This window comes from Microcebus murinus, chromosome 4 (genome assembly GCF_040939455.1).
Source record: "Microcebus murinus isolate Inina chromosome 4, M.murinus_Inina_mat1.0, whole genome shotgun sequence".
In the NCBI taxonomy this organism is placed as follows: Eukaryota; Metazoa; Chordata; class Mammalia; order Primates; family Cheirogaleidae; genus Microcebus; species Microcebus murinus.
The window spans coordinates 70,241,031-70,262,038 of record NC_134107.1 but is presented as its reverse complement, the minus strand read 5'-3'; the positions used below and the strand labels follow the sequence as shown (position 1 = coordinate 70,262,038).

The 21,008-nt window shown below is 43.8% G+C and overlaps 1 protein-coding gene across 2 annotated transcripts in view; it reads left to right on the top strand.

The window, feature by feature from the left end:
- The window catches only part of ME3 (malic enzyme 3), a 194,698-nt gene that overhangs the window by 69,186 nt on the left and 104,504 nt on the right, over positions 1-21,008 (top strand). For both annotated transcript variants that reach the window (XM_020286644.2, XM_076002409.1), the window contains exon 3: positions 18,232-18,365. In XM_020286644.2, the coding sequence (XP_020142233.2) occupies positions 18,232-18,365 (134 nt within the window). The remainder of the gene's footprint in view (positions 1-18,231; positions 18,366-21,008) is intronic.

The window sequence follows — 21,008 nt, the reverse complement described above, 5'->3', positions numbered from 1 at the left end:
AAGTTCTCAAAGGTATATTCCAGTGGCAGGACAGTGGGAGTTAAGACTAGAGTCCAGCAGTTGCAGGCCTACAAGTTTATTAGCAGACAGGCATGCTGTCCATATTGAGAAGAAGAAGAATGCTGAGGAGGGTAGATAAGACAGGAGGAAGTTAGAATTCCTCAAGAGGTAGAAAATCGACTGGACTTAGTAATGACTGCATGTATGGATTGAGCTGTGAGGAATCCAAGATGACTCTTGAATTTTTACTGGGTTACTGAGTAGCTGGTGGTACCATCGTTGAGTAGGGAATGCAGGAGGGAGGTTTGGCATGGGAGAGGAGTTGGTTTGGGGCATGTGGTATGAGGCATGTAAGTGGGGATGCCCAGGAAGCAGATGGATGTATGCATCTGGAATTAAAATGATTCTGGTGACATAATGCAAAGCATTGCTCTTGCTTGCCACCAAATTTTTACCCAAACGGCTTCATTTAAAATACAGTAGCTGACATTAATTTAGTGAGCACTTACTAAGCATCGGGCACTCTGTTGCACACTTTACATACATGATGAGGTAGGTACTGTTATCACCCCTGTTTCTGACAGGAGAAACATGAAGATTGAAAAGTTGAACGATGTATCCAGGCCATGCATCTAGTAATGGTCAGAGTTGATATTCAAACTTTGGCAGTCTGATCCATCACTCATAATTATTACCCTGTGCTGCAGTATTTCTCAAAATGTTTATGCCACAACCTGTAGTTAAAAGCTCACTTTATATCACAAGCTAATATACATAGATACACACCACATGTGCGTGTGCTTATACAAAACAGTATTTACCCTTACTAAATGTGATGCAACCTGATATTTTCTACTCAAGCCTATATTCTTTTTTAAAATGTTGGCTACTCCCTAGTATTTCACAGCCAGAGTTTGATTGAGTTTGACAAACACTAGTATATTTTATTCTCTTGGGGAGAATATTTCATTTCAATTCTCAGATCTTGTTATTCTCCCAGGTTTGAGAAGAGAACATTTCAATGCTGCTGCATGTGTCTCCCTTTTCCTCTAGAAAAAGGAATCAAAGGTAAAAAGCTGAGGTATGTTGTGGGTTAAGACCGACCAAAAAACACCCACTATAGTAGATTGACCAAACCCTGTCTCTGGTGTGACTGACGAAGGTTGTTGTAAAACGTTCAAAGCCAACGCAGAAACAATGCTTAAAAATCTGTGCAAAATAGTAATTGTGAATATGAGCTTCAGCAGCCCACAAGACCCGGGTTCACATTCCGGCACTAAAACTTATGAACTATATAAGCTTGGGTAGGTTTTCTATTGCATAGGGATATTGTGGAAGGAGAAGATTGAAATAATGCATTGGTTCGTTGTACACCTACCACAAGTCTGTCTCATAGTAAGACTTAAGTAATAGCGTAATAACTTTATTAAGTTATAAAACATAGACTAATCCACAAACTGAGTATTCATCTATAAAAACAAATTAAAATTTCAGATTATTCAATAAAGACCCAATCAATTCTTCAGTGATGTATTTAGTCAATCAGCACTAAAGTAGAACAAGCTATCAGTAGGTAATTTAAAGGAGACTTTAAATATTGACTTTTCTTATCACAGGATATAGGTTTTAGAAGAGCCTGGTAACTAAATGACACTAAATATAGCCCCAGGCATGGAGCCATTTATTTTGAGGCATTTGGAGAGGAGGTCTGCAAGGGCCTGTGAATGTCAACATTGCTTGCTCTAGAGTAGACCCTGTCAATCTAGGACAGCCAAGCCACACTTGCAGGAATTCCAGTGACCTTTCTGGAAATCAAGAAAGGGAAAGAGCAATTTGACTAGGTACATACAGTCCTTAAACATACAGATCCCAGAACTAATCATATTTATGAAACGAGAATTTTTAAAAAAGACTCTCAGCTTCATTATGTACAAGGATTAGATTCTATTTCAGGAGGGAATAAAGAAAACAATACAGTGTTGGTTATATCAGCAAAGCACTGGTAAGAAGTAAAACTCAAAAGGTTTCAGTTTCACATTGTCTTTTCCCTTCCTTTTAATTTAAATCTAATAAAAAGTGGAAATGCCATTCAGAAAGCATTCCCAGTAGTTGAACTTTTAACTTTCAGCCCCAGTCCCCTGTGAGTTTCTCTCTTTAATTTTAGGTCTGCATTAGGTCACTATCACCAGTTAAAATTTATTGAGTGCCTATCCTTAAAGCAAACTGGTATTAACTGAGTAGCACCTAAGTGGACACATAAGTACTACAGTAATAGGGTATTGGGCAGGTGGGAGGGGGAGGGGGCGGGTATATACATACATAATGAGTGAGATGTGCACCATCTGGGGGATGGTCATGATGGAGACTCAGACTTTTGAGGGGAGGGGGGAAATGGGCATTTATTGAAACCTTAAAATCTGTACTCCCATAATATGCTGAAATAAAAAAAAAAATTCCAAATAAATAGTACCCAAACTGGGAGTGCTGAGGAAAATGAATAGAAAGGGTTGAGAATGGAGATGAGAGAGGGAAGAATAAACAGGACCAGAAGCTCTAAGGACACCCCTAGGCTGCTGTGTCCTTAGGAACACAAGGTTCTTGAGTCCCTGTGTTCTCTGCAGTACTCTGCACCTGCTGAGGGGCAGTTGGTCACAGTTGTGTTTACAGAGTGTCACTAGCTGGGCACACCACACTCAGGGGGGTTGGATATTACTATCGTTGGTTCATCATTGAGGATACTGAGGATCAGAAAAGTTAAGAAAGTTGCTCATGATCACATAGCTGGTCATGGCTGAGTCACCATTCAAATCCAGGAACGCCACCTTCCAGACCTGACCTCCCTCCTCGGTGGCCCACTGCCTCTCATGGGCAAATCTGGACCTGCGCACCCAAACCCCAGCAAAGACACTGCTGTGCCATTCTGCTGAGCATCTGGGCCTGCCAGGCACTAAACCAGCCTGCGTAATTCCAAATGAATTCTGAAATATGAGGGGATATAAAGAATGCTTGTTCAAATGAATAGATCACTAGACTGAAACAATAGGGAGGTGCGGGCCATATATATATATATATAGCCTTTCATAGTAAATCCAGTGCCTGGTACATGGCTGGTACTCAAAATATACTTGTTAAATGAATGACTATATAAATGAATTAATGAACCAACAGGTTGAAATGGAACTCAAAATTCAAGCCTCATTTCTGCAACTTGCTAGGGCCATGATTTTAGGCAAACAATTGAACTCTCTTAGCCTCAGGTTTCCTACCTGCAAAATGGGGATGATACTTTCATAGGCCGCCTCCTAGGGCAGTGATCCTAATGGGTAGCAGTTTGGAAACCACTATCATAGAAAATACAGCTGCTTTGCAGATCTCCTAACAAAGCAGTTAAGTGTAAACAGTTGTTATCAATTCGGTCCAAAATTGGCTGTAGACTTCAGAAGTCTTGCCTCCTGGTATCAAGACAGAGAGGGAGGCTGATCACTTTGATCGCCTATGCACCCCAATGGTCAATTTTCTCCAGGGGAAAATGACTTCCTTCCCGGTTCACCTGGTCAGGTGGCAGAGCTGAGGCAGAGGCCCAGGAAAATGAAGATTTGATTAACTTCAGGGCTGAAACAGGTTAACAGTCATCTGCTGGACAAATGCCCTGGCAGATGAGCTTGACCTTGGTCATCTCACGTCCAGTTCTGGCACTCCCGCCCACTCCTCCGCACGCACCAGGCATGCATGTACCATGCCTATTCTGAGACCCTCCCAAAGCGTGTCCGTTTGTTTTATTCCTTCTGGCCATAGTTCACTTTTCAACCCAATCCTCCCAAGCGGGGCCCATCAAAGTGCTGTTGTGTTACTGGAGGAAGGAAGCTGCTTCCTTGTTCTCAGCTGCTCCCCTGCCCATAACCTTCCTCTGTCATTACCCTGTTGAGGTTCAGCTGAGTTTCTGGACCATCAGGATGCCAAGAACAATATTATTTAAATTTTAAATAATAGTCTCTTGGGAAGAGAAGGTCATGAAGCATTCAGACTGCCACAGGGAATTCTGCCAAGAGAGTGATTCATAATCTTTCCAACTATCCACCTCTGTTCCCTTGCTCAGTGAGGACAAAATCCTAAAGACACCAAGTATTTCAGAAACGGATTCTTCCATTTTTTCTTCCGCGCTGGTCCATATCCAACAACTTTGCCTAAACTAGTCTTCAAATGGCAAAGCAATTGAAATAGCCATTATTCTCACATGCTTTTGCATGGCATTTATTAGCCGCATGCCCTTGACATGTCATTGACCCATCTAAGCCTCAATTTCCTCTTCTATAAATGGGGATAATAACACCAGCTTTGTCTGAGATCAAATGACATAAACCATTTGAGAGCATTTTAGAAACAATTAAGCAGTAAAAATATGCAAAGTATTTTTATCACTGGCAAAGATATTGGGCAAGGCATATTGCCACTTGTGTAATGAATTTTATTTTTAAAAAACACTTGAGTAAATAATGTAGAGTATAGAAATTAGTTCACTTTTCAAAAATTAAGATTCTCTTCACTTTCCCAGCAATGGGGAAATTCACTTTGATTAATATGCTGCGGGAGGCACAGGCTTGTTAGTACCATCACTGCACTGACTGAGGTTTGAGAAGCTGTCTGGGGAAAGCAGTGGCAGCCCTAGCATCTTGCAAAGTACCCAGCATAGGGGAGGCACCTGACATTTGTTAAATGCACAAGTGAATGAATACACAGGTTGCAGGCCTTCCTCTCTTCCAGGAGAGGAAGGCAGTGTTGAGGAGAGTGGCCCCAGCCTTCTGAAATCCAAGACGGGGGTTGGCAGGCTTCTCATTCTGATTCGGTAGAGCACTGTGAAGATCCAGCAGGTGTGTAGACATGGCCCCCGGGCCCTCCTCAGGATGGCTTTTCTGATCCCCTAGCTGTGCAGTCTCTTTGGCAATAACCTGGATTCAAATGGACCCAGAGCTGCCTGAGTAACCTTGTTTCTCCACATGAATACTGAGTCTTTTGCTTGTGTCCTGGAGCACAGATGTGCCCATGGAAGGTTAAAACAGGCTTTAGAAGGGGAGCAGGGGAGGCGGTGATCCTACCCAAACAATGGTGGAATGGGAAGCTCCCAGTCTTGGATCTACCACGACAGGAATTGGAGGATTTGGCTGCCAATTAGAAAGGAAAGATAACAGAATTGGGTTCTGGGCATAATGAGTTTAAAATTCAGATTAAAAAAAGAAAAAGACCCAACCCAGCAGTTCTTAAATCTGAATAGTATCAAATCCCCTAAGGGAGTTAAAAAAGATATATGTTCTCTGATCTCCCAGACTAACTACCAGTCTCTGGGGATGCTTTCAAATGCTTCTGATGGTCTGTCTGCCAGGCTGGGATCCTTGGTCTACCAGATGGAAGCAAATGGGAGTTAATGAGCCCTGAATTAAAAGGTGCACAGTACGAAAGGCAGCCACGGGGGACTGCAGGCTGGGCCCACATTGAGGGGCACCTGACAGTGGTACAGCAAGCCAGGGAGGGAGGACAGCCTCTCACCAGTGTCCCCAAGAAGGGCACATAAAGAAGGAGGAGGGACCACACAACTAAGTCGGTGCTGCGAGGGACAATACAAGAGCTGATCTGCCCTGCACTTGCTCAGGCAGGTGGCAGCATGGAAGGGTGGGTCTCCTGAGCCCTCCTCTGAGATTTCAACACAGAAGGCCCTGGGAGGGAAGGGTGAATGGAAGCAGAGCAGGAGAGGCTGGGTACTGAGGATGGGCCTCCCTCCCTCCTCCTCTCCACCTTGGCCTCCTCTGCCCTCCAGGGTCTGAGTATCTTGAGGGGGAGAGGAGGCTGCAGGGCAGGCTGCTATCATTGAGATTTGTGTGGCAGATTCTCTTGAGCCTCCTCTCTCTGGTCACCTCCTGTCACCTCCTCCAAAAAGCCTTGGTCATCTCCCCCCCCCCCCCCGCCACTTTCCTCCAGGCTTCTCACGGAGAACTAACTCCATCCCCTCCTTTATTTTTAAGGAGCAAATAATGATGTTAGCTGCCACTTGTTGAGTGCTTACTGACTGCTGTATACTTCACCTATGTTATTACATGTCAATCTCATAAATCAGCATTTGAGGCAGGCATTATTATTCCAGTTTTGTCTGCGAGCAAAGTGCCGCTCAAGGAGTTGAATAATGTGCCCAATGTCACAACGCCAGTAAGTTACAGACTTTCAGACCCAGAACTGCCTGATTCCAAAGCCCAGCGCTTCATCACCATGTCACACACCACTGTGTAAACCACGAACTGCCCTCTACCCCAGCTTTCTCAATAAAGGGGAAATCATATACTTTCATCCATTTGTTCGTTCATTTAATGCATGTTATGACATGCCTATTTTGTACCAGCATTGCGTTGGGGATGCAGAAATGAATGAGATTGAGTCGAGTTCCTTTCTTCAGGGAAAGCAGACTCAGGTAGCTGCAAGGCTGTACGTTGGAGCCTGGTAGAGGCATGCACGGGGCTCCGCAGGGGCATCAGGCGCTGCACGCGGCCCGGGGAGGAGCACAGGAGGTCTTGGACCACTTAACCTCTGTCTCCTCTGAAAGTCTCCTCTAGAAAGCACCCAAAGCCTCTCAAAAGTAATTGCCAACAGTCCCAGATCTATTCTTACCTCAGAGAAAGGGGCCAATGAAACAACATTAGTTACCCATATCATTGCTAATAACCTTAATATTTCTGTTCCAACTCACTTCCTTGCACATTATCTTTGCTGAATCATCTACATCCCTGTGAAGTAGATGAAGCACATATTATCCCCATTTCCCAGATGGTTAAAACCAAGGCCTGGAGAAGTGAGTAACTCACTTGCGTAGTGTGATAAAAGGGTGAGAAAAATGAGCTGAAGTGGAACCTCCATGTCTTTGCCACAATGGTCTATCCTAAGAGACTTGGGACCAGAAGCTTACCTGGGTGTGGGGGTGACAGCAAGCAGGGGGCGTTGACCACAGAGCACATTCCTTCAGAGCATCTTCTTTCCAATGGCTGCCTAATGTGTTGACTCAACAGCTATTAAAAGCATGTTTTAAACATTTTAGAAGAAGCCTTGAGACACGTTTCAGGGGCAAAGAGTGATGCCTTTTTGCTATGCCTGCTCCCCACACACTGCAAGCACAGGCCCCATGCACACCTGACCTTGCCTCCTCTGAGAACCAGCAGGGCCCTGCCTGGGCCGAGTACCTCGCCAGGGTTGCGTGCTGCCAGGTTTTCACAGAAAATGGGGTGAACACTCTTGGAACCTCCAGCTACCTTCATGTGAATGCCTTTTAAAAATGGCACCTCCTTGGAAACTCAGAGGCTTATAAAGAAAACTTCTCCATCAGCTGTTTTATAGATTTCTATTGACTTTTTATGTTTTCTCCTTTGCTGTTCTACCCGGGGCCACACTCAAATAAGAGCGTTCATAGGCCAGGCTGTAGTCTATTTCAGAACTTTCCTACCAGTGTTGGTATTGACCAGAAGCCACAAACTCCAACAAAACTCTGCATGAGATTCTCCAGTTGTTCCCAGTATTTGCAAAACATACCCGCAAAGGCTCCTGGGAAGATTCTCTTCCCAGGAATTCCTGCCCAGAAGGTTTTATTTACATCTATTTTGCATTCAGTCATTCTTTTTTCTTTTTTCTTTTTTTTTTTTTTGAGACAGAGTCTCACTTTATTGCCCAGACTAGAGTGAGTGCCGTGGCGTCAGCCTAGCTCACAGCAACCTCAATCTCCTGGGCTCAAGCGATCCTCTGCCTCAGTCTCCCAAGTGGCTGGGACTACAGGCATGTGCCACCATGCCCGGCTAATTTTTTTTTTGTATATATATTTTTAGTTGGTCAATTAATTTCTTTCTATTTTTGGTAGAGACGGGGTCTCGCTCAGGCTGGTTTCAAACTCCTGACCTCGAACAATCCGCCTGCCTCGGCCTCCAGAGTACTAGGATTACAGGTGTGAGCCACCGCGCCCAGCCATGCATTCAGTCATTCTTTATTAAGTTGTTCCCTCATCTGTGACTTTTAAATCACTCATTGTGAAAGTTGTGCCAACTCTTCTGACGTTTCCCCACAGCCTCCCCCAATCACACTTTCCTTCTCTGGGGAGCGGGGCCTGCCAGGATGAGGCTCCCGGACTCCTTAGAGTTGCTCCCACCTGCTGCCACCGAAGTGCAGTCTCACCTTGGGGCTCTTTCCTGCCAAGCTCCCAGCCTTCCTTGCCATTCCGCTCATCTCGAACTCCTGTTAACCCAGCTCTCTGCAGCCTGCTCCACACAGCAACCATCACCCTCTGCATCAGGGTAGATCAAGGTGTCTCCACCACTCAGCAAAAGCCAGGACCCAAAGCCTGAATTCGAGTCTTCAGTTCCTATGCTTTCCCCCAGACCAGGGTGGGACTGACCCCAACGTGGGGAAGATCCGTGCTGTCCAATACAGTATGTGGATCTGTAAAGGAAAATTAAAGGAAATTAAAAATTCAGTTTCTCAGTTTTACTGGCCACATTTCAAGTGCTAACGCATCGGACAGAAAAGAATAGAACATTTCTCCCCATCGCAGCACTGAGAGACTAATGTGTTGCTATAGTAGTGAGGGGCAGGCTGCCACTAGCTTGCTATGGGAATGGTTCACCTGGAGCCTGGAGCCTAGAGAGCTAGAACCTTCTATGTCTTTTCACTGCTAATTCCCCAGGATCTAAAATAGCACCTAGCACACAGAGGACACTTAACAATCTTTTTGTTGAAGGAACGAATGAGTGAGTCCACTTATGCACATGTTTATTGAATGCTTACCCTGTACTGGTTACTGCGCTAGGCAGAAGGGACACACAGTTCATTTAGACATAGTCGCTGCCTTTGAGAGAAATTTATTGTCTTGTAGGAAAAGAGACAAGAAAGGAAATAAATACTGTAAAATCCAGTTGCTAAATTGCTTATAGTCCTTACCCTAAAGAGTTTGAAACCAAAATAGACCCAGACTTTAAAAATAATTTTAATCAAATTTTTGAATTTACAAAGAGATGTCAACATCCGTGTTCCCATGTGATACAACAACCTAATGAAGGCAGCAGATTCAGAGAGATGAAGTAATTTCCCCAGGACCCCACAGCCAGAGGAGGGACTGAATGTAGAGTATTTGGCTTCTGGTTCCTTTCTCCCTCCCCTATCTGACTGTGTAAGTACAGGATGCTTAGATCTGAAGAAAGGAAAATCAAAATCTCCCAGCCAGAACAAGACCTTCTGTGCATGTCATAAGTGGAAGGTCGCAGGTAGCCTTCGCACACGTGCAGCCCGTGGCACCAAAGCCCCATCTTTGAGCCCAAGCCTGGCAGTACGGAGCAGTGTATCCTCCTCTACCCTCAGGAATTTACAAGGTGTTCCTGGATCTGTCATTTCGCACCTGATCATGGAAGTCTGTCTGGGAGGAAGGCCATTCTCAGGTCTGTGTCAGTGGAGACTTCCCAATGCCGTGTTTCCGAGACCCCCATATACCCATCCCAGGAGTGTGCTCAGGGGGCGCCCATAAACGTGGGGTTCGGTGACAGAAAAGCAGCCTTCGTAATCCTACTTCCTGTCTCCAACCAGAGTCCACGTCACCCTAACTCCTAAAAATCCCAAACAAATAGAGTCAAGAAGTAATACGCAAAAGGAGGAGGAAATGCCTTCCGATCCCCTAACAGCTCGTCAGCTTTAATTGTACAGTCTCAGAGCAAATTGCCCGCAGCTCTAGCTCAGCTATGCTACTCTCTAGGCTGCTATGGTTGATTGATGCAGGAAGCTGGTTACAAGGTGAGCAGCCAGCTCAGGGCATGACGTAATGATGTGTGGGCATCAGAAAACCTCTGCTGTTCCACAGTGTCTGCTAATCCTTCCTTCCAGTAACGATGCTGTTCAGAGGAACCATGGCTGTGTGTGTGCCATGGGCCATGTGCATAAGCTCAGAGGTCCAGGCATACCTGTCTGCAGATGGGCCGGCCAGCCTGAGGCAAATGCAGAGGGACACTCAGCGGTAGCTGAAGTCACTAATGTCCCTGGCTCCATACATAGAAGCAGAATAATCACATCCCTTGTCAAAAAAAGCCAACTCAGTCAATGACTTTTTAAATCTTTCAAGTCACAGAGCTGTTGATTAGTTCAGAGGAAAGAGTATGAACTCTATAGATGTCTGGGCCTGGGGTTCTTCTACTCCTGGTTTTCCCACTGGTTTGCTATGTGATCTTGGGCAAGTTACTTACCCTCTGGCCTCAGTTTCCTAAGCCACAAAGTAGGGATATAATCATAATACCTTCCTGTAGCGATCTCTGTGAAGATTAGATAACAAGACAAAGTGACTGTCTCAGTGCCCAACCCAACCTAAAGCGTGTTCAAGGAAAGGTATTTGTTGCTATTATGGATGATAATGTTATTATGCTATAACCTTGTGTTAGCTTTTATGAAGTATCTACTTCCCCACCACCCTGAGTCTATTATCTAGTAATTAATGCTCAACAAATCAAATAAATAACACATTGCATCTACTAAACTATATGACACTGACTCTGATAGAAAGGGGGAGCTGTGTGAAATGGGGGAGGCCAAGAAGGCCTCCTGGAGGTGCGTTGGAAGATGGGGGAGGGACAGTGTCAGAGCCCGGTGGGCAGGGCGCTGGCGGGGGTCAAGGCATGATGGCCAGAATGCATTAGCCTGCGGGGAGAACGCACAGGGCTGCAGAGGCAGGTGCTGTGCCCAAGCCCAAAGACAAGCAGTTACACTGTGAAATGGTGACATCACTTCAGCCCCTGTCTTACAGCCTCTTCTGCCACACTAGCTCCTGCCCACCTTTTGAGGCTCATCTCCAGCATCTGCTCATTAACTCTCTTGTGCCACCCTGCCCCATAAACAATATGCTAACAGTAATAAGAAGAATAGCTGGTGTTCACTGAGCACTTCCTATGTGCCAGTGTCTGTGCTAAGCATTTTACGTGCATCATTTCATTTAATCCCGCAACATATGAAATGGGCAGCACTCCATTTTATAGGTGGGAGAAGTGGCCTGCCCAAGGCTGAGGCCCAGGATTGCTACTGTATGTTAACCCACACGTCAAGTTGTCTAGGAGACTCATGAGGACAGTGACCAGGACCTGTTCCAATTAGGGAGCCCCAGCGCCTAATATGGCAGGCCTGGCACAAAGGAGGACCTCATGGAGGCTTGCTGAATGCATGAGAAAATGCTGTCAAGTACACAGCAGGGCTCTGGGTCCAGAGGCACTAGGCAGGTCACCAAGCAGGACTAGGACACTGACTCTTAGAAAAGCTTAGCCATAAAGAACAGGGCACTAGGAAGCCTCTGAACAGCAGGAAGCTGGGGGCACAACCAGAGGCACAACCTCATGGACTTGCTGCCTTTGCACCCAGCCATTTGATGGTGGGATCTATTCAACTATCCTCTCTCTGATGCCAGGAAGTTTTGTCCCGGGAATTTGGATGGGGCTGAGCCTGTGGGTAGAGTTTAGAGGCTGGGCCAGAGATGATCATTCAGGGAAGACGATGAAATAGGTAAAGTCAGGGGTGATAGCTAAAGGATTAAAACTGGTTCCGCTTAGGCACTGACCATTTGAAGCTGTCACAGGCTTTTAGTGCTAGGGCAGGGTCTTGAGGCCCTCTACTCTGCCAGACATTAACCGATTGGTTGTTGGATCTCGGGGAGGTCCAAAGGTTTCCTGGAAGAAGCCGGAGCAAGTGGCAGGCATACGTGGCTGGGGGAGTGGCCAGAGCAGTGGCTGCAACATTTCAAACTAGTAGCAACTGGTCCCTACCAGCGTGTCCTAGCTGAATTCCACAAGGATATGAAGTTGAAATATAACTATGAGAGTTAGCCAGTTTTCAAAAGCCATTTGTCCTATTCTGAGGGTTTTGTTAAAACTAGATAATATAATCTGTAACTCTATGTGCCAGGCACACAGAAACTGTAATTTCTCAATGTTGTAAGAATGAATAAAAGCCCCATTGTTAACTCCTCTGTGTTGTACAATCCCTACTCTTCTTACCTACCTTAGGACTCCTGATATACCTTACAACTTTTTGACACACACACACCAAGAGCCTGAGTTCCGATTAGCAAAGTTTATTTCTTTTGTAGAGAAATAGACTCGTGAGTTCTAACATTTTCCCCCCAAGCCCTAGTGAATCATCTTGTGCCCATCCCATTTTGGAGGTCAGGGTGCAGCAAAAGGGCCTGCATTTCTGCTTTGCGAACTTGTAAATCTGAGGTTGCCTTAACATTAACTTCAAGATGAAAAGAAGCTTCAAGAAGTAATTTTTTAAAGTCCCTGAAATTACCAGTTGCTAAACAGTCATACTTTTCCCTCAAGTACAAAAGAAGTTGGTGGCAGCCAGCCAAGAGAAACACTTAGAACTTTGCCTTGTAGAGAGGGGTGGATTGTTATCAAAAGCCGCAGCAGTCATTAGCAAAGATGATGTCATAATTAAATGCCTGGGCCTCTCTGGGATCCCCCAGGCCAGGGAGAGGTGATCACAGTCTTTCTGCCTAGCCGTGTTTGGTGAAAGTGCCCAGTCTGCAGGAAGAGGGGGTTTCCTGCAAAAGGATCTGGGACCTCAGTGTTGCTCTCTGCTTGCAAAGCTAGTGACCAACACAGGGGATTTATGAACTGATGACTGTGGGTTTTGATGAAGACAAATTTTGGAACTTTATGCATGGAGTACTTTGAGAAGTCTCTGTGAATCATGCTTCAAACAGAGTAGAGCCTAGCCTAAGATAGATCTTTCATACAGTTTCAGCAGTTCTTGGAGGAAGAACAATTCTTCCAGATTTTCATAAATTGAATTCTTATTACTTTATTAAAATGCAAGAGGAGCCCAGTTATTCATAGTTTCAAAGATTCCCCAAGGTACAAAACAAAGCCAAAGAGGAAATTGGGAGTAGCCAAGGAGTCTAACTTTTATTCACTTTTTTTCTCTATTTCTCTTTTTTTCCACTCCTCTTTTGCCATTCTCCTCCCAGCCCCCATCCTACATTTTCTAAGGTTGATTTCATCAAGGTCTTAGGAGGATGTATACTGTAGTGGCAAGAATACAACCTATGATTAAACCTTGGTTCTATCTCTTACTTCTAGTCAAAGAAAATCATCAGGAAAAAAATTATCACATCAAACGTACTTGTGGATTATGAAATGCATCCTGGTTTAAGAAGCAGTACAGGCCAGGCGCGGTGGCTCACGCCTGTAATCCTAGCACTCTGGGAGGCTGAGGTGGGCAGATCGCTCAAGGTCAGGAGTTCAAAACTACCCTGAGCAAGAGCGAGACCCTTTCTCTACTATAAATAGAAAGAAAATAATTGGTCAACTAAAAATACATAAAAAAAAATTAGCTGGGCATGGTGGTGCATGCCTGTAGTCCCAGCTATTCGGGAGGCTGAGGCAGAAGGATTGCTTGAGCCCAGGAGTTTGAGGTTGCTGTGAGCTAGGCTGACGCCACGGCACTCTAGCTCCGGTAACAGAGCAAGACTCTGTCTCAAAAAGAAACAGAAGCAATACAATACCAAGCACTAGCTGTGCCACTTTGCGAGCGTCATGTAACTTCTCTTGCTTAGCCGTAAAGTGGAAGTTGTAAAACCCCCCTCACAATGTGTTTGTAAGGAAAGCGTAGAGTAAGATTAGATATTCATTAGGGCCTCTTCCTTAGAGCTGACTACGACAACAACTCTAGGGTGTGGATGGTCAGTGTATGGATTTGAATCTCCCCCGGTTGGTAACTCCCTGTCAAAGAGCTTGTGATCGTTGTAGATGAGATTATTTATAGCTGGTGGAGGAATGAGGGGAGCTCTGATGCTCCCTAACTTTGCAGCTTTCCCTCCCCTAGGGAATGGGGGAAGCTAGCCTGCCAACAGCATAATTGAGGTCTCACTTATCATCCACACAGCCTTCTTCTCTTTCAGGAGGGGCCTTCCATTATTTGAGTGAGACTCATCACAGATAGAGGGTGTGACCGAGGTGGCCCAGGTATCACCAGCCTTGACTACAACAGGAGTCGCATCAACAGACCTGCACAATCCCCCATGGGGATCCTGGTCCCTTCTCTGTTGATGTCTGCCACCCAGGGAGCCTCTCGGGGACTATGGACTATCACTTTGCCAGGGCCTTCTATGACAATGCCGAGGAAGTCTCCAGAGGCTGCTAAGCAGTGCCAGGGCAGCCACCCAGAGTTTTACACAGGAAAGGTCCCTGTTTCTCACCATGTGTTGTACCTTATCATCTTAGGATAAAGATAGGGCAGCTTGTATCCCCATGTCTCACAGTGTCGCTTATTTTTGTTTTATATTTTAGACAGTCTCGCTCTGTCACCTGGGTTAGAGTGCCATAGCATCAGCCTAGCTCACAGCAACCTCAAACTCCTGGGCTCAGTTAATCTTCCTACCTCAGCCTCCTGAGTAGCAGGAACTACAGGCACACTAATTTATTCTATTTTTAGTTGAGACAGGGTCTCTTGCTCTTGCTCAGGCTGGTCTCGAACTCCTGAGCTCAAGCAATCGTCCCACCTCGGCCTCCTGGAGTGCTGGGATTATAGGCGTGAACCACCGTGCCCAGCCTCACAGTGTCTCTTATGAGAACAGTTCCTGCAACTTCTACCAGTAAACGCTGTCTCCATAGAGCTTAACTGTGACCCAGGTCAGGGAGCAGATTCATAACATATTATTATTCCCCAGTTATTCCCCAGTTCTCTGCCAGTGCTTGAACTAGAAAATTCTGTTCTAAGAAAGACACTGCCAAGAGAATGAAAAGACAAGCCACAGACTAGGAAAAACATAAAACACATATCCAATAAAGGGCTTGTATCCAAAGCATGCAAAGAATGCTTTTAAAAAAATAGTTGTACAAAGATATAATTCATATACCGTGAAATTCACCAATTTACAGTTGTATAATTCAACAGTTTGGGGTATATTACATTAGCAATTTTTTTAAGTTGTAAAATATATATAACATAAAATTTGCCATTTTAACTATTTTTAAGTGTACAGTTATGTGGCATTAAGTGCATTCATAATACCATGCTGCCATCACCACTATCCATTTTCAAAACTTTTTCTCACTCCAAACAGAAACTCTGTAACTCATTACTCCCCCTACCCCAAGCCCTTGGTAGTTTCTAATCTACTTTCTGTCTCTATGCATTTGTCTATGCTACACAGTTCATATAAGTGGAATCATACAATATTTGTCCTTTTGTATCTAGCTTATTTCACCCAGCACAATATTTTCAAGGTTCATCCATGTAGTAGCACATCTCAGAACGTCATTCTTTTTTATAGTTGAGTAAATTTTCATCGTATACATACATACATTTTGCTTATCCATTTATACATTGATGGATAACTGGATTATTTCCACCTTTTGGCTATGGTGACTATTCTGCAGTGAACATTGGGGTACAAGTATCTGTTCAAGTCCCTGATTTCAATTCCTTTGGGTTTATACTTAAGAATGAAATGCTGTGTCCTATGGTAATTCTATGTTTAGCTTTTCGGAGAGCCACTAAACTGTTTTCTATACAGGCTACAATATTTCACATGCCCACCAGCAGTGTGCAGAGGTTTAAATTTCTCCACATCTTCACGAGCACTTGTGTTCTAGGTTTTGTTTGTGTCTGTGTGAGGGGGATGGGGCTTAAATTACTATCATTCTGGTGGGTGTAAAGTGGTACACACTATGTCTCATGGTTTTGATTTGCATTTCCCTACTGACTAATGATGTTGAGCATCTTTTCATGTGCTATTGGCTATTTTTACTTTCTTCTTTAGAGAAATGTCTATTTAAGTCCTTTGCCATATTTTAATTGGTTATATTTCTTTTTGTTGTGTTGTAGGAGTTGTTTATCTATTGTGGATATTAAACCATTATCAGATATATGATTTCCAAATATTTTTCCCACTCTGTAGATTGTCTTTCCATATTCTTGATAATGTCCTTTGTTGCACAGAAGTTTTTCATTTTGATGAAGACCAACTTATCTAATTTTTTCTTTTGTTGCTAGTGCTTTGGGTATCATATCTAAGAATCCACTGCCAAATCCAAGATCATGAATATTTACCCCTCTGTTTTCTTCTAAGAGTTTTATGGCTTTTGGCTTATATTTTGGTTCTTGATTTATTTTGAGTTAATATTTGTATGTAATGAAAGGTAAGGGTCCAACTTCATTCTTTTGCATGTAAAAATTTAGTTGTCATTCACCATGTCTTGAAGAGACTATTCTTTCCCCATTGAATAGACTTGGAATACTTGTCAAAAGTCAATTTGCCATAGATGCATGAGTTTATTTCTGAACTCTTGATTCTATTCCATTGATCCGTATGTCTGTTCTTATGCCAGTATTACACTATTTTGATTACTGTAGCTTTGTAATAAGTTTTAAAATCTTTTAAAAAGTTGTTTTGGCTGTTCAGGAATCCTTGCTACTCCATATGAGTTTGAGAATCAGCTTTTCTACTTCTGTAAAAAAAGACCATTAGAATTTTAATAGTGACTGCATTGTAGCTGTTGATCAAAAAACTATTAAAATTTAACAATAATGAAGAAACAAATTTTAAAATGGGCAAAATATTTGAATAGATACCTTACCAAGGAAGACATACAGATGAAAAATAAGCATATGAAAACATGGTCACATCATGTCAATAGAGAATTGCAAATTAAAACAATAACCACATACCACCATACACCTATTAGAAGAATTAAAATCCAAAACCAATACCAATCGCTGAAGAGGATGTGTAGCAACGGAAACTGGCAGTTCATTCACTGTTAGTAGGAATGTAAAATGGTTCGGCAACTTTAGAAAGCAGTTTGGCAGTTTCTTATAAAGGTAAACATAATCTTACTATATGATCCAGCAGTTACTCTCCTATGTATTTATCCAACTGATTTAAAAACTTATGTTCACACAAAAACTTGTACAGGAATATTTATAGTAACTTTATGTATAATCTCCCAAAACTGGAAGCAAGCAAAGTAAATGGAGAAAAATCATTAAACCAATAGGTCAATGGAGAAACAAACTATGGTACAAATATACAATGGAATATTATTCAGTGATATAGATAAATTAATTATCAAGCCATGAAAATACATGAATGAATCTTAAGCGCATATTTCTAAGTGAAAGAAGCCAGTCTGAAAAAGCTACATACTTTATGATTCCAATTGAATGACATTCTAGAAATGGTAGAACTGTAGAGACAGTAAAAAAGATCAGTGGTTGCCAGAGATTTGGGGGAGCAAAGTGGGATGGATAGGTAAAGCCCATGGAATTTTTAGTGCAGTGAAACTATTTTGTATGATACTGTAATGGTGGATGGACCAGGCACAGTGTCTCATGCCTGTAATCCTAGCACTCTGGGAGGGTGAGGTGGGCAGAAGTAACTTTACAGTGGAGAAATCAGACAAGCACTCCCTTTGATCAAGGTGACCAAGGTCTGTGTCAGCAATGATAACCATGTTTATTGTATGTAGCCTTGATCTGATGTAATGGAAATGGCACTTTGCCTCTATGATCTTCCTCCCCAAAACCCATATCCACAGTCTTATCATGAGAAAAACATTGGAAAAATTCCAATAAGAAGATGCCATACAAAATACCTGACCAGTATTCTCTGAACTGCCAAGGTTATCAAAAACAAGGGAAATATGAGAAACTGTCAGAGCCAGGAGGAGCCTAAGGAGACAATGAAAACTAAACATAATGCAGGATCTGGGATGGGATCATGAAACAAACAAACAAAAATTGATAAAAACTAATTCAGAAATCTCAATAAACTGCAGGCTTTACTTAATAATGATGGATCATTATTGGTTTGTTGACTCTAACTAACGTACCATACTAATAATGTAAGATGTTAATAACTAGGGAAACTGAGTGAAGGGTTATATAGGAACTTTATATACTATCTATGTACTAAAACTGTTCAAAAATAAATTTTTTTAAAGAAAAACAAAACCCAAAAATGGATGCTATAGATATTTTTCCAATGAGGAAGCTGAAGCTCAGAAGCATCAAAGTAACTGGCACAAGGTTACCCTCCTGCTTAGATAGCAGAGGTGGGATTTGAGTGCAGGGCTCTTTCTACCGAGTCACACAGACTTTGGCCTGTCTGTGGATGGTACCCCTTCTGTTCCTTGGTGTCCTACATATCCATTTATGTGTATGTGTGTTTCCTGTTCTTCCCAGGGCATGGCCTTTACACTTGAAGAAAGGCTGCAGCTTGGAATCCACGGCCTGATCCCCCCCTGCTTCCTGAGCCAAGATGTCCAGCTCCTCCGGATCATGAGATACTACGAGCGACAGCAAAGTGACCTGGACAAGTCAGTGCCTAAAGTCTATTCTCTCTACCCGATCCTTGGGCTGAGCTGTCTGCTTACCGTGATCTACAGTGATTTTTCTGGAAACTGTCCAGCTGGGAAAAGGCTGAGAGAGAGCTCAGAGAGATCCTAGAGACAACCCTGCCTTATAAAGGAGTGATGGTCTCCCCGAGAGACAAGGCTTGTTGTGACTGAGGCACAGCCGACATGTCCTGGGAGAACTGGGAAGGGAAATGGAATTCTAACCAGTGGAATTTAAGAGGTCCTCTGGGAAGTGGTCGGGCTGAGTTGGCCCACGAAGCACTGATTAGACCTCAGCAGACAGCAATAGGGGTCAGGGAGGGCATTTCACGGAAAAGGAAGAGGTGGAGCAAAAATGTGGAGACAGGTGTATTAAGGAAGTGTTATGTGGTCCAGGTTCCTGCAATTAGGAGAACATGGTAGGGGAGGAAGGGAAATGAACAGGGGACACTTTAGGAAAGACGTAGATGTCATTTGTTGGAGGTTATAGGCAGCAGTTAATAACCCTACCACTCTCTGGAGTCTCCCCAGTGGAGATGTAAAGCCAAAGAGCCAATGGAGAATCACAAGATCTGCTGTAGTAGCTTCGCCAAAGAAGCCCCGGTCCCATGGCTTTGAATGGGCACAGCCAAGGTTTGAACACAGATGGCAGCTCCACAGTCTGTGCTTTTCGCTTCTCTGCTATAACACAGCTAAGAGGATGCAGAGCCTAGTGGCTGTCACTAGACTCTAGTACTAGACTGAGTTTAAATCCACATTCTTCCACCTAATGGCAAAAGTTATTTAGCTTCTCTGGTCATTCCCCATATAGGCAATGAGTATTTCAAAGGCACCTAACTCATAGGATTATTATGAGGATTAAATGCATTCGTATTTGTGATGTGCTTAGAACAGTGCCTGGCACATAGTAGGCACTGTGTTAGAGTTTGTTAAATAAATATATCCCGTTGTTATAGGCTCTAGCAGAAATGCAGGAAGAAGAGTAGTGTTTCCCCTATATATCTATAGAGCTAAATGGCCAAGACTTCGGGTCCTTGAGGGTGTGACTGTCCCCCTAGGGGCAGAGCTCAGCAGCATATCAGGGTCCTCCTGCACTCATCCTCCTATGCTTCCCCATATCATTTATTGCTTCTGAGCAGTAGTGAACATGCAAGCACCTGCCCATCCTCCCACCAAAGTTCTAAACTCACAGTATTATTATGCACATTAGCTCCAAGGCCCAACTGTAGCCCTAGCTAAATGTTCTCTCCCTCTTGTTTATACCACTCAGAGTAGGTTTAGCCAAGCCACCCTGAAGAGCAAGCCAGAATTTACACAATGAATTTAACTAATCACATGAGACATGCCCTAACTTTGAACAATCTGAACCTCCCTCTTTTGTCAAATTTATAAAGAAGAATTGAAGTCCAAAGTGAAATCCTTTTTCCTCAAAATATTAAACTCTAAAAGTTAAGGTCCCAAATCTTTCCTTCCCCAGTTCTTTCTAGCTAGATGGGCCTCACTCATATGCCTGGGAAGACCTGCTAGGCTCAGGGACAGAGGATGTGCCCATTCTGGGGAGCTCTAGAGAGCTTGCTTCTGATGCTGTGTTGACTGCTTTCAGCCACTCATTCCCAGAGTCCCTCATTTCAGCAGATGCTTGGGGAAGTGCTAAGAAGGCTCCCCAGCTTCTTTTGGGTCAAGGCAGTGGCATGCCGATAAATGTCTAATAACTGGTTCCCTGTGTGAAGTAAGGGGTAGGGAATTTATAGCATTTGCCAATTACTATAGTGTAAATAATCTCATCATGGCTGATCCCAAGTCATCAATTTGACATAACTGAATGTAGAATTGGGAAGAGATGTGCACAAACTGCTACTAGGGAAAGGGAGTCCTTACACTGGCAATGAGTTGAGTTGAGATCCTGGCTATTCCTGAGTATAAATCCTCCCTAAAAACACCTTCCAGAACACAGCCTAATTAGTTCTGGACCAGCACCTTGGTGGAGAAGAAGAGGTCACAAGACTTTTTCCCAGAGTCACATAGCTAGTAAACAGGAGAGCTGAGATTCAAACCCAGGACCCTGATGCCATGCACAGGGATCATTTCACCACAGAGCAGCTTTTCTCTCCTATCAGAGCACCTCTTTCATCCCACCCTATGCCAGGGCCTCAAGTGTCTCTGTACTCTCTCCCAATCTGTCATCCAGCAAAGTTGTGATATTAGCAGTCACACCTGTGAAATTCATTGTGAATTTCAGCCTCTGGGTTTCCTCTCAGCAGAGGTCTCTGCATTTTTAGGAGTGTGAGTGGAAGGTTCTTTTCCTGGGGTAGTGATTTCAAGCTTCAGGGAAGAGGCAAAAAAACAGATTTTGGAACACATCTCCTGAGGTTACTTGCTACTCAGCCACTTGTGCACTCTGCTTGTGACAGGAAGCAGCCCTGGCGGGTAGGAAAGGCCAGATGCCCAGTATTTTCCCTGACCCTACTCCACCCCCAAGTAGTATTATGTTACTGTGTCATTCATTAATGTCCATATGGTAACATAATGAGCTCTCTTGCACAGTGGCTGAGAGCACAGATTCCAGAATCAGACTGCCTAGGTTCAAATCCTTACTCTGCCATGAGACCTTGGGTGAGTTCATTT